Here is a 14,836-nt window from a genome sequence, read left to right as displayed (position 1 = left end):
TACCATTCTTTGGATGCAACACACCCAGCTCACTACCTCAACCTCTAAAGTCTACTCTAAGGTCAACAAATGAAAAAGGAGTTCGACAAATCCACAAATTCCACAAGGACATATGGAAATTCCTACTGCTTTCGTTTGGTGGTGGGCCATGTTGCATTGGACAAGGGACAATAAGAAATACAGGGATGGATGGATGAATAAAACGCATGATCAACGGGCTCCCCAGCTGTAGGGCCGGGTTGTTTGCATTTCCTGTCCAGGTGGACACATTTCCTCCCGCAGGGGCCTCAGTGTGGGTGTATTACAACGAGAAGGAGGGTCCAACGTAGAGAGACCCAGTGGAGAGTTTAGAGAGAAGACACATGGACTGTTTTTTTTAGATGAAGGGTTTGTGTGTTTCTGTGGTGTCTGGGGGATCCAAGAAAAGCAAAAGACAACTTTATTTTGCATGATGGACAGTAACGTATACTATTCTAATATGGCCTAGTAACTAGACAAGGGCTACAAATGCAAGTCGAGACACATCTGCAGTAACTCATGGAGGGGGGGCCACACTCGGACAGTCAGAGAGGGGGCATATTATTGTGGACCTAGTGGTACAAAATAATCAAAGGTCTGACTGCACAGAGATGCTTGGGGAAATGGTCACAATTGGAGAGCAGCGAGTGTGTGTTTTCAGGGGAAAAGGGTATATCTGATCTTCATCACCTAGGACTTGACAAAGTTAATCAAATCTCCTGATTGTTGCTCAATTTTGCATGCCTGTTCTGTAGGTGGCACTGTGTGCTCTTTTCGAAGCATGGGTCCCGGTCTTTCGGGGTCCCTGGGATCCGGGGTGACGGGGGTGGTCTGCCGGTCACTGGGATGACAACCCATCTTGTGACGGGGAGGGGTTTTATTGGGTGGAATAGTGGGGAACAATTGGAGGTTTACTTAGTAGCAATGCAAATATCATGGTATAGCTATGGACACTCAATCATTATGGTACTTTTTAATGGTGAGTTTACACACATATATTATGATAAATAAACAAAATTATATATTATTTTATGATAAATAATAAAAATGTCCTCTCACTGTCAACTGTGCTTATTTTCAGCAAACTTAACATGAGTAAATATTTGTATGAAGATAAGATTCAACAAACTGAGAGATAAACTGAACAAGCTCCCCAGACATGTGACTAACAAATTGAATTATGTGTCCCTGAACAAAGGGGGGGGGGGTCAAAATCAAAAGTAACAGTCAGTATCTGGAGTGGCCACCAGTTGCATTAAGTACTGCAGTGCATCTCCTCCCCATAGACTGCACCAGATTTGCCCGTTCTTGCTGAGAGATGTTACCCTACTCTTCCACAAAGGGACCTGAAAGTTCCAGGACATTTCTGGGGGGGAATGGCCCTAGCCCTCACCCTCCGATCCAACAGGTCCCAGACGTGCTCAATGGGGTTGAGATCCAGGCTCTTCGCTGGCCATGGCAGAACACTGACATTCCTGTCTTGCAGAAAATCATGCACAGAATGAGCAGGATGGCTGGTGGCAATGTCATGCTGGAGGGTCATGTCAGGATGAGCCTGCAGGAAGGGTACCACATGAGGGAGGAGGATGTCTTCCCTGTAACGCACAGCGTTGAGAATGCCTGCAATGACAATAAGCTCAGTCCGATGATGCTGTGACACACCGCCCCAGACCATGATGGACCCTCCACCTCGATAAATGCAAATCCAACCATCACCAGTGGTGAGACAAAACCGTGACTCATCAGTGAAGAGCACTTTTTGACAGTCCTGTCTGGTCCAACGACTTTTTCCACATTTTGTTACATTACAGCCTGCCTTACAACAGGCCTACAAGTCCACAGTCCAGCCTCTCTCAGCCTGTTGTGGACAGTCTGAGCACTGATGGAGGGATTGTGCATTCCTAGTGTAACTTGGGCAGTTGTTGTTGCCATCCTGTACCTGTCCTGCAGGTGTGATGTTTGGATGTACCGATCCTGTGCAGGTGTTGTTACACGTGGTCTGCCACTGCAAGGACGATCAGTTGTCTGTCCTGTCTCCCTGTAGCGCTGTCTTAGGTGTCTCACAGTACGGACATTGCAATTTATTGCCCTGGCCACATATGTGGTCCTCATGCCTCCTTGCAGCATGCCTAATGCACATTCACACAGATGAGCAGGGACCCTGGGCATCTTTCTTTTGGTGTTTTTCAGAGTCAGTAGAAACGCCTCTTTAGTGTCCTAAGTTTTCATAACTGCGACCTTAATTGCCTACCATCTGTAAGCTGTTAGTTTCTTAACGACCGTTCCACAGGTGCATGTACATTAATTGTTTATGGTTCATTGAACAAGCATGGGAAACAGTGTTTAAACCCTTTACAATGAAGATCTGTGAAGTTACTTGGATTTTTACGAATTATCTTTGAAAGACAGGGTCCTGAAAAGGGGAGGTTTCTTTTTTTGCTGAGTTTAGATGTGAAACTTGTATCTCATTATGGTAAATTGTGAAATAAGAATTGCCAGTTATAATTGTAATGGTGTAACAGATAATAATAAGAAATAATCCGAAGGAATATAATATCTAGTGTTTACAGGAAACTCATTCAACAATTTTAGATGAAGTTGTGTGGAAAAAGGACTGGGGCAGCAAAATATATTTCATCCATGGGCAAAGAAATTTAAAAGGGTGATGATATTAATTAACAGTAATTTTGATCCGAATGTGCAAATGATGATATTAATTAACAGTAATTTTGATCCGAATGTCCAAACAGATCCTCTTGGTACATGGATGATTTAAAATATGTTATTGAACCATAAACATATATAGCTCATTAACTCCAAACAATGATGATCCACGCTTCTTTGAAAATACATTGATCAACCCTACAAGCAATACAAGACCATTATGGTGGGAGATTATAATAAGGTTTTAAATACCTCGAAGGACAGTAAAAGAAATCACACTTCAAACTATCACCCTTAAGGAAATCAAGAATGTCATGGATATATTGGAACTATCGGATATATGGAGGAGTAAAAATTCTGACCGAGTGAGATATACATGGCGGAGGCTCAATCAAGCTAGTCGTCTTGATTACTTTCTTATGTCATTTTCTCTGGCACCAAAAGTTTAAAAGGTGCTTATAGGGGACAGAATGCGGTTAGACCATCAAATAATTGCCATTTATATTACTCTTACAGAATTTACACGTGTGCGAGGATATTGGAAATGTAATCAAAGCCTATGGGATGATAACTTGTTTTTAACTAGGACAGAAGAATTTATAACTGACTTTTTCAGACATAACATAGGTACAGCAGATCCCCTTATTGTATGGGACACTTTTAAATGTGCCTTTAGGGGCCATGAAATTCAGTACTCAAAAGCAATTTCGGTCAAAAGAGTCCATATTAACAAAGGAAATGGAAGGACTAACAGAACAGATAGATAGCAATAAAAACTTAACCATAGAGGCTCAGAATAAGTTAGAAGAAAAACAAAAAGTAATGGAGGCACTTGTTCAAGAAAGATTATGTGTAATATATTAGAAAAAATGAAGCGAACTGGATGGAATATGGAGAAAAATGCACCAAATTATTTTTTAATCTTCAACATGCTGCCAAAAATAATTTACTGAAACTTGTCACAAATGACAGAGTCACCCATAATTCACCAAACTATATTTTGAAAGAGGAAATAAAGTATTTTAAGTATATTTTTGTTTCAATCTCCTCCATCTCCACTAACTAAATTCAACTGTATGGATTTCAGTTGTACAGAAATACTCATGTGAAGGCTAAATTACAGAGGAAAAACGTCTTGATGCAATTCAAGTGTTTAAGTCTGGGAAAACTCCAGGGCTGGATGGCATAACAGTGGAGGTACACCAAAAAAAATGATATACTCAGAGGACTGTTATTAGCCGGATTCAAAACGTAGAATTTTTCCATTTTAATTATTGTACAATATTCTTGAAACCAATAGAATGTTATATACAGTTGAAGTCGGAAGTTCACATACACTTAGGTTGGAGTTATTAAAACTCGTTTTTCAACCACTCCACAAATTTCTTGTTAACAAACTATAATATTGGCAAGTCGGTTAGGACATCTACTTTGTGCATGACACAAGTAATGTGTCCAACAACTGTTTACAGACAGATTATTTCACTTATAATTCACAGTATCACAATTCCAGTGGGTCAGAAGTTTACATACACTAAGTTGACTGTGCCTTTAATAAACAGCTTGGAAAATTCCAGAAAATGATGACCGGCTTTAGAAGCTTCTGATAGGCTACCTGACATAATTTGAGTCAATTGGAGGTGTACCTGTGGATGTATTTAAAGGCCTACCTTCAAACTCAGTGCCTCTGTCATGTCTTGTTATGTCTGTTCCTGTCCTTTCTCTTCACTCTGTCTCTCTCTGCTGGTCTTTTTAGGTTACCTTCTCTGTCTCTCATTCTTCAGCTGTTCTACATCTCCCCTAACTAGCTCATTCACTCTTTCCCACCTGTTCTCCCTTCCCCCTCTGATTAGGTCTCTATTTCTCTCTCTGTTCCTGCTACTTTCAGTGTCTGATTCTTGTTTGTGTTTTTGATGCCAGAAGCAAGCTGTCGTCCCGTTTGCTTCCACCTTGTCCTATCCTGTCGGAGTCTGCCTGGCAGGTGCATCCTGCATTATACTACGTTCTTTTGTTCCATTGACTACGTTGGAAGAGGATTTATGCCATTCCTGTTTTTCATTAAAGAACTCTGTTTTCTGTTAAAACCGCTTTTGGGTCTTCACTCAAGTACATAACAGAAGAATCAGACCAAGAATGGACCCAGCGGCTCCGGACCCTTTTCACTCCGCCGTCGAGATCCAGGGAGCGATGCTAGGCAGACACGAGGAGGAATTGTCTGCTGCTCGACATGCCGTTGAGACCCTGGCCGTCCAAGTCTCCGACCTCACAAGACAGGTTCACCAACTCCACCTCGATCCACCGCCCACTTCCAGGGTTTCCGAGTCTCCGGAGCCCAGGATCAACAACCCGCCGTGTTACTCTGGGGAGCCCACTGAGTGCCGCTCATTCCTCACTCAGTGTGATGTGGTGTTCTCTCTCCAGCCCAACACTTACTCCAGGAGCGCAGCCCGCATCGCCTACGTCATTTTCTCTCCTTGCCGGACGGGCGCGTGAGTGGGGCACGGCAATCTGGGAGGCGAGGGCTGAGTGTATTAACCAGTATCAGGACTTTAAGGAGGAGATGATACGGGTTTTTGACCGTTCTGTTTTTGGGGAGGAGGCTTCCAGGGCCCTGTCTTCCCTATGTCAGGGGAATCGATCCATAACGGATTATTCTATTGAGTTTCGCTCTCGCTGCCTCTAGTGACTGGAACGAGCCGGCTTTGCTCGCTCGTTTTCTGGAGGGTCTCCTCGTCGAGGTTAAGGATGAGATCCTCTCCCGGGAGGTTCCTTCCAGTCTGGACTCCTTAATAGCTCTCGCTATTCGCATAGAGCGACGGTTTGATCTTCGTCGCCGAGCACGTGGAAAGGAGCTCGCGTTCTCCGTTGCTCCCCTCTCCACATCACTGCCACCTGCCGCATCACTGCCACCCTCCTCCGCCGGCTCGGATGCTGAGCCTATGCAGCTGGGGGTATCCGCATCTCGGCCAAGGAGAAGGAACGGAGAATCACCAATCGCCTCTGTCTCTACTGCGGCTCCGCTGGTCATTTTGTCACCTCATGTCCAGTAAAAGCCAGAGCTCATCAGTAAGAGGAGGGCTACTGGTGAGCGCAACTACTCAGGCCTCTCCTTCTGGATCACGCACTACCTTTCCGGTCCATCTCCGCTGGCCCGGTTCATCTGCTTCCTGCAGTGCCTTGATAGACTCTGGGGCGGAGGGCTGTTTTATGGACGAGACCTGGGCTCGGGAACATGACATTCCTCTCAGACAGTTAGGGGAGCCCACGGCCTTGTTCGCTTTAGATGGTAGTTCTCTCCCCAAGATTCAGCGTGAGACGCTGCCTTTAACCCTCACTGTCTCTGGTAATCATAGCGAAACCATTTCTTTTTTAATTTTTCGTTCACCTTTTACACCTGTTGTTTTGGGTCATCCCTGGCTAGTGCGCCATAACCCTTCTATTAATTGGTGTAGTAATACTATCCTATCCTGGAATGTTTCTTGTCATGTGACCTGTTTAATGTCTGCTATCCCTCCTGTTTCCTCTGTCTCTTCTTCACAGGAGGAGCCTGGCGATTTGACAGGGGTGCCGGAGGAGTATCACGATCTGCGCACGGTGTTCAGTCGTTCCAAGGCCACTTCTCTCCCTCCACACCGGTCGTATGACTGTAGTATTGATCTCCTTCCGGGAACTACTCCCCCCGGGGTAGATTATACTCTCTGTCGGCTCCCGAACGTAAGGCTCTCGAGGATTATTTGTCGGTTTCGCCGACGCCGGTACCATAGTCTCCTCCTCCTCTCCCGCCGGAGCGGGGTTTTTTTTGTTCAGAAGAAGGACGGGTCCCTGCGCCCATGCGTGGATTATCGAGGGCTGAATGACATAACAGTTAAGAATCGTTATCCGCTTCCTCTTATGTCTTCAGCCTTCGAGATCCTGCAGGGAGCCAGGTTTTTCACCAAATTGGACCTTCGTAACGCCTACCATCTCGTGCGCATCAGGGAGGGGGACGAGTGGAAGACGGCGTTTAACACTCCGTTAGGGCACTTTGAATACCGGGTTCTTCCTTTCGGCCTCGTTAACGCTCCAGCTGTCTTTCAGGCACTAGTTAACGACGTCCTGAGAGACATGCTGAACATTTTTGTTTTCGTTTACATGGACGATATCCTGATTTTTTCACCGTCTCTCTCGATTCATGTTCAGCACGTGCGACGCGTCCTCCAGCGCCTTTTGGAGAACTGTCTTTATGTGAAGGCTGAGAAGTGCACTTTTTCATGCCGCCTCTGTCCCTTTTCTCGGTTCCGTTATTTCCGCTGAGGGCATTAAGATGGATCCCGCTAAGGTCCAGGCTGTCATTGATTGGCCCGTTCCTAAGTCACGCGTCGAGCTGCAGCGCTTTCTGGGCTTCCTAATTTCTATCGTCGTTTCATCCGTAATTTCGGTCAGGTGGCAGCTCCCCTCACAGCCCTTACTTCTGTTAAGACGTGCTTTAAGTGGTCCGTTTCCGCCCAGGGAGCTTTTGATCTTCTTAAGAATCGTTTTACATCCGCACCTATTCTTGTTACACCTGACATCTCTAGTCAGTTTGTTGTTGAGGTTGACGCGTCAGAGGTGGGCGTGGGAGCCATTCTTTCTCAGCGCTCTCTCTCTGACGGCAAGGTCCATCCTTGCGCGTTTTCTCTCATCGCTTATCGCCGTCAGAACGTAACTATGATGTTGGTAATCGGAACTGCTCGCCATCCGCTTAGCCCTAGGCGAATGGCGACAGTGGTTGGAGGGGCGCGTTCCTTTGTCGTTTGGACTGACCATAGGAACCTTGAGTACATCCGTTCAGCCAAACGACTTAATGCGCGTCAGGCTCGTTGGGCTCTGTTTTTCGCTCGTTTCGAGTTTGTTATTTCTTATCGTCCGGGCTCAAAAAACACCAAGCCTGATGCTTTATCTCGTCTCTTCAGTTCTTCTGAGGTCTCCACCGACCCCGAGGGGATTCTCCCTGACGGGCGTGTTGTCGGGTTGACTGTCTGGGGAAGTGAGAGGCAGGTAAAGCAAGCACTCGCTCACACTCCGTCGCCGCGAGCTTGTCCTAGGAACCTTCTGTTCGTTCCCGTTCCTACTCGTCCGGCCGTTCTTCAGTGGGCCCACTCTGCCAAGTTAGCCGGCCACCCCGGCGTTCGGGGTACGCTCGCTTCCATTCGCCAGCGTTTCTGGTGGCCCACTCGGGAACGTGACGCGCGTCGATTTGTCGCCGCTTGTTCGGTCTGCGCGCAGACTAAATCTGGGAACTCTCCTCCTGCCGGCCGTCTCAGACCGCTTCCCATTCCCTCTCGACCGTGGTCTCACATCGCTTTAGATTTTATCACCGGACTGCCTTCATCAGCGGGGAAGACAGTTATTCTTACGGTTGTCGATAGATTCTCTAAGGCGGCTCATTTCATTCCTCTCGCTAAGCTCCCTTCTGCTAAGGAGACGGCTCAGATCATTATCGAGAATGTTTTCCGAATTCATGGCCTTCCGTCTGACGTCGTTTCCGACAGAGGCCCGCAGTTCACGTCTCAATTTTGGAGGGAGTTTTGCCGTTTGATTGGGGCTTCCGTCAGTCTCTCGTCCGGCTTTCATCCCCAGTCTAACGGTCAAGCCGAACGGGCCAATCAGACTGTTGTTCGCATTTTACGCAGTCTTTCTTTCGTAACCCTGCGTCTTGGTCAGAACAGCTCCCCTGGGCAGAGTACGCCCACAACTCGCTTCCTCGTCTGCTACCGGTCTATCTCCTTTTCAGAGTAGCCTCGGGTACCAGCCTCCGCTGTTCTCATCTCAGCTCGCCGAGTCCTGCGTCCCTCCGCTCAGGCTTTTGTCCAGCGTTGCGAGCGCACCTGGAAGGGGGTCAGGTCGGCACTTTGCCGTAATAGGGCGCAGACTGTGAGGGCCGCTAATAAGCGTAGGACCAAGTGTCCTAGATATTGTTGTGGTCAGAGAGTATGGCTCTCCACTCAGAACCTTCCCCTTAAGTCAGCTTCTCGCAAGTTGGCCCCGCGGTTCATTGGTCCGTTCCGTATTTCTCAGGTCATTAATCCTGTCGCAGTGCGACTTCTTCTCCCCGCTATCTTCGTCGCGTTCACCCGGTCTTCCATGTCTCCTGTGTTAAGCCCGTTCTTCGCGCCCCCGCTCGTCCCTCCCCCCCCCCATCCTTGTCGAGGGCGCACCCATCTACAGGGTTCGTAAGATTTTGGACATGCGCCCTCGGGGCCGTGGTCATCAGTACCTAGTGGATTGGGAGGGGTACGGTCCTGAGGAGAGGAGTTGGGTTCCCTCTCGGGACGTGCTGGACCGTTCGCTGATCGATGATTTCCTCCGTTGCCGCCAGGTTTCCTCCTCGAGTGCGCCAGGAGGCGCTCGGTGAGTGGGGGGGGGGGTACTGTCATGTCTTGTTATGTCTGTTCCTGTCCTTTCTCTTCACTCTGTCTCTCTCTGCTGGTCTTTTTAGGTTACCTTCTCTGTCTCTCATTCTTCAGCTGTTCTACATCTCCCCTAACTAGCTCATTCACTCTTTCCCACCTGTTCTCCCTTCCCCCTTTGATTAGGTCTTTATTTCTCTCTCTGTTCCTGCTACTTTTAGTGTCTGATTCTTGTTTGTGTTTTTGATGCCAGAAGCAAGCTGTCGTCCCGTTTGCTTCCACCTTGTCCTATCCTGTCGGAGTCTGCCTGGCAGGTGCATCCTGCATTATACTACGTTCTTTTGTTCCATTGACTACGTTGGAAGAGGATTTATGCCATTCCTGTTTTTCATTAAAGAACTCTGTTTTCTGTTAAAACCGCTTTTGGGTCTTCACTCAAGTACATAACAGCCTCTTTGCTTGACATCATGAGAAAATCTAAAGAAATCAGCCAAGTCCTCAGAAAAACAATTGTAGACCTCCACAAGTTTGGTTCATCCTTGGGAGCAATTTCCAAACGCCTGAAGGTACTACGTTCATCTGTACAAACAATAGTATAAACACCATGGGACCACGCAACCGTCATACCACTCAGGAAGGAAATACTGCTCTGTCTCCAAGAGATAAACGTACATTGGTTTGAAAAGTGCCGCTCAACAAGGAAGAAGCCACTGCTTCAAAACCGCCATAAAAAAAGAGTCAGACTACGGTTTGCAACTACACATGGGGACAAAGATCTTACTTTTTGGAGGAATGTCCTCTGGTCTGATGAAACAGAATAGAACTGTTTGGCCATAATGACCATTGTTTTGTTTGGAGGAAAAGGGGGGAAGCTTGCAAGCCGAAGAACACCATCCCAACCGTGAATCACAGGGGTGGCAGCATCATGTTGCCACCCCCGTGACTACTTCCGGCACCGACAGAGATGGCCGCCTCGCTTCGCGTTCCTAGGAAACTACGCAGTTTTTTGTTTTTTTTACGTGTTATTTCTTACATTAGTACCCCAGGTCATCTTAGGTTTCATTACATACAGTCGAGAAGAACTACTGTATATAAGATCAGCGTCAACTCACCATCAGTACGACCAAGAATATGTTTTTCGCGACGCGGATCCTGTGTTCTGCCTTACAAACAGGTCAATGGAATGGATGGCATGCAGCGACCCAAAAAAACGACTCCGAAAAAGAGGGAAACGAGGCGGTCTTCTGGTCAGACTACGGAGACGGGCACATCGTGCCCCACTTCCTAGCATTCTTCTTGCCAATGTCCAGTCTCTTGACAACAAGGTTGATGAAATCCGAGCAAGGGTAGCATTCCAGAGGGACATCAGAGACTGTAACGTTCTGTGCTTCACGGAAACATGGCTCACTGGAGAGACGCTATCCGAAGCGGTGCAGCCAACGGGTTTCTCCACGCATCGCGCCGACAGAAACAAACACCTTTCTGGTAAGAAGAGGGGTGGGGGTGTATGCCTTATGGCTAACGAGGCATGGTGCGATGAAAGAAACATACAGGAACTCAAATCCTTCTGTTCACCTGATTTAGAATTCCTCACAATCAAATGTAGACCGCATTATCTACCAAGAGAATTATCTTCGATTATAATCACAGCCGTATATATTCCCCCCCAAGCAGACACATCAATGGCTCTGAACGAACTTTATTTGACTCTTTGCAAACTGGAATCCATACATCCTGAGGCTGCATTCATTGTAGCTGGGGATTTTAACAAGGCTAATCTGAAAACAAGACTCCCTAAATTGTATCAGCATATCAATTGCGCTACCAGGGCTGGCAAAACCTTGGACCGCAACGCATATAAGGCCCTGCCCCGCCCTCCTTTTGGAAAAGCTGACCACGACTCCATTTTGCTGATCCCTGCCTACAGACAGAAACTAAAACAAGAAGCTCCCACGCTGAGGTCTGTCCAACGCTGGTCCGACCAAGCTGATTCCACACTCCAAGACTGCTTCCATCACGTGGACTGGGACATGTTTCGTATTGCGTCAGACAACAACATTGACAAATACGCTGATTCGGTGTGCGAGTTCATTAGAACGTGCATTGAAGATGTCGTTCCCATAGCAACGATTAAAACATTCGCTAACCAGAAACCGTGGATTGATGGCAGCATTCGCGTGAAACTGAAAGCGCGAACCACTGCTTTTAATCAGGGCAAGGTGACTGGTAACATGACCAAATACAAACAGTGCAGCTATTCCCTCCGCAAGGTTATCAAACAAGCTAAGCGTCAGTACAGAGACAAAGTAGAATCTCAATTCAACGGCTCAGACACAAGAGGTATGTGGCAGGGTCTACAGTCAATCACGGACTACAAGAAGAACACCAGCCCAGTCACGGACCAGGATGTCTTGCTCCCAGGCAGACTAAATAACTTTTTTGCCCGCTTTGAGGACAATACAGTGCCACTGACACGGCCTGCAACGAAAACATGCGGTCTCTCCTTCACTGCAGCCGAGGTGAGTAAAACATTTAAACTTGTTAACCCTCGCAAGGCTGCAGGCCCAGATGGCATCCCCAGCTGCGCCCTCAGAGCATGCGCAGACCAGCTGGCTGGTGTGTTTACGGACATATTCAATCAATCCCTATACCAGTCAGCTGTTCCCACATGCTTCAAGAGGGCCACCATTGTTCCTGTTCCCAAGTAAGCTAAGGTAACTGAGCTAAACGACTACCGCCCCGTAGCACTCACTTCCGTCATCATGAAGTGCTTTGAGAGATTAGTCAAGGACCATATCACCTCCACCCTACCTGACACACTAGACCCACTCCAATTTGCTTACCGCCCAAATAGGTCCACAGACGACGCAATCTCAACCACACTGCACACTGCCCTAACCCATCTGGACAAGAGGAATACCTATGTGAGAATGCTGTTCATCGACTACAGCTCAGCATTTAACACCATAGTACCCTCCAAGCTCGTCATCAAGCTCGAGACCCTGGGTCTCGACCCCGCCCTGTGCAACTGGGTATTGGACTTCCTGACGGGCCGCCCCCAGGTGGTGAGGGTAGGCAACAACATCTCCACCCCGCTGATCAACACTGGGGCCCCACAAGGGTGCGTTCTGAGCCCTCTCCTGTACTCCCTGTTCACCCACGACTGCGCGGCCACGCACGCCTCCAACTCAATCATCAAGTTTGCGGACGACACAACAGTGGAAGGCTTGATTACCAACAATGACAAGACGGCCTACAGGGAGGAGGTGAGGGCCCTCGGAGTGTGGTGTCAGGACAATAACCTCACACTCAACGTCAACAAAACTAAGGAGATGATTGTGGACTTCAGGAAACAGCAGAGGGAACACCCCCCTATCCACATCGATGGAACAGTAGTGGAGAGGGTAGTAAGTTTTAAGTTCCTCGGCATACACATCACAGACAAACTGAATTGGTCCACTCACACAGACAGCATCGTGAAGAAGGCGCAGCAGCGCCTCTTCAACCTCAGGGGGCTGAAGAAATTCGGCTTGTCACCAAAAGCACTCACAAACGTCTACAGATGCACAATCGAGAGCATCCTGGCGGGCTGTATCACCGCCTGGTACGGCAACTGCTCCGCCCACAACCGTAAAGCTCTCCAGAGGGTAGTGAGGTCTGCACAACGCATCACCGGGGGCAAACTACCTGCCCTCCAGGACACCTACACCACCCGATGTTACAGGAAGGCCATAAAGATCATCAAGGACAACAACCACCCGAGCCACTGCCTGTTCACCCCGCTATCATCCAGAAGGCGAGGTCAGTACAGGTGCATCAAAGCTGGGACCGAGAGACTGAAAAACAGCTTCTATCTCAAGGCCATCAGACTGTTAAACAGCAACCACTAACATTGAGGGGCTGCTGCCAACACACTGACTCAACTCCAGCCACTTTAATAATGGGAATTGATGGGAAATGATGTAAAATATATCACTAGCCACTTTAAACAATGCTACCTAATATAATGTTTACATACCCTACATTATTCATCTCATATGTATATGTATATACTGTACTCTATATCATCTACTGCATCCTTATGTAATACATGTATCACTAGCCACTTTGTTTACATACTCATCTCATATGTATATACTGTACTCGATACCATCTACTGTATCTTGCCTATGCTGCTCTGCACCATCACTCATTCATATCTTTATGTACATATTCTTTATCCCCTTACACTGTGTATAAGAAATTAGTTTTGTAATTGTTAGTTAGATCGCTCCTTAACCATTAACACTAAATCTAACCTTAACCCTAAACCCCCTAGAAATAGCATTTGACCTTGTGACGACCAACAAAATGTCCCCAGTTGGTCCAATTTTTCTTTTTGGGCTTCTTGTCCCCACACGAATAATTAAACATGCACCCTCAAACACACACACAACTGTTTAAGTGTCACCCTACCCTGGCAAGTATGACCATCACCCACGAATCCGGACAGACAGGAACAAATATAGGCGGACGCCCCCGTGTAGCTACAACGTGCCCGCTCTGGGATGTCGCAGTTATTGGTACCCCTCTGGCAGTGGTCTATGGGACGGTCCACTTCTACAAGGGATAGGGGGGAAAGGGAGGCAGATTTTAGACTTGGTGGAGACAGAAATCCCCTGAATCATTAGTTTGATTAAACTAAAACCATAAAAATGAGCAGCAAATGTGAGAAAGTTCTCTGTAGACTGTTTGATAGACTAATGAAAACAACAGATTAAAAGACTGATATTGCACAGAAACTCTTAAATTGGAGCTGAAGATGAATATAGATGCTATGAAAAAAATCTGTAAACAGTTGGTGTATTTAAGTGTGTATTAAGTTGTGTGAACTACAACAGTTATTTTGGGGGCCATCCAAACAAAGACCGACACAGCTGCAAACACACTTTTTCAGCACTACATACCGACACAGGTCTTGCCATTGCTGGCAAACTGGAAACCGTCCACACACTCGCAGCGGAATGTTCCCGGTTGGTTGTTGCATACGGCGTGAGAACCACAGATCTCGGGTGTCTCTCTGCACTCGTCAATGTCTACAAAATGAGCACATTCAATTCAATTCAAAACAACTTTATTTGTCCCGAGGGCATGTTTGGGGGAATTCATGTTTACCGCAAGTCATATCAACAGCCATAATAATAATTACATTATTTCATTGCATATTTGTAATACATGATTTAATGTGATCATTTGTGTCATTTGTAGTTTATGTAGCAATATACTGTACATTACAGTATATTAATAATATGAATTATTAGTGATGGGGCATTCCTGATGACATTGCTTGTTTTCCTGTGCTACAGTCTCTCAGTCCTGTAATACTTGTTTCTCTCTTTGTGCGGTCTTGTCCTTTACTGATATAAAGCGTCTGAGTTCTTAGAAAGTACACAATAAGCTAAATGTAATATCATGACCACTGCTATGAAGATGTCATCTTACCAATATTACCTATTTTATGAAGATCAGTCAAATTAAATGCAATGAGCTATTTTCAGCCCAATCTTCCCCCAATCCTCAGTGGGGAAATTGCTAAACTGACCGAAGATCAATATCTAGGGCAACTTCACTTTCAGTCCTATTGCAGCTAGTATTTACTCAAAAAATTGCTACAATTGGTATGCTTTGCTATTGAAATCATTTAAGGAAATTGGTCACCACTAAATGGTGCCAAGTAGTCTTTAGTTCAAAGAATCACCATGAAACCGATAAGTTTATTAGATAATAACAATGTAATAAAGTTATTA

At 46.6% G+C, this 14,836-nt stretch overlaps 1 protein-coding gene across 1 annotated transcript in view; it reads right to left on the bottom strand.

Annotated features, from left to right (window-relative positions):
* Positions 1-14,836, bottom strand: part of LOC135539406 (nidogen-1-like) — a 65,685-nt gene that overhangs the window by 17,903 nt on the left and 32,946 nt on the right. Inside the window, exons 11-12 of the mRNA XM_064965277.1 lie at positions 13,997-14,125; positions 13,506-13,649 (exon numbers count right to left, since the gene is read on the bottom strand). Coding sequence (XP_064821349.1) covers positions 13,506-13,649; positions 13,997-14,125 — 273 coding nt within the window. The remainder of the gene's footprint in view (positions 1-13,505; positions 13,650-13,996; positions 14,126-14,836) is intronic.

The sequence above is a fragment of the Oncorhynchus masou genome, chromosome 5 (genome assembly GCF_036934945.1).
Source record: "Oncorhynchus masou masou isolate Uvic2021 chromosome 5, UVic_Omas_1.1, whole genome shotgun sequence".
Lineage (NCBI taxonomy): Eukaryota > Metazoa > Chordata > Actinopteri > Salmoniformes > Salmonidae > Oncorhynchus > Oncorhynchus masou.
This window is presented reverse-complemented; position numbering and strand designations above follow the sequence as displayed.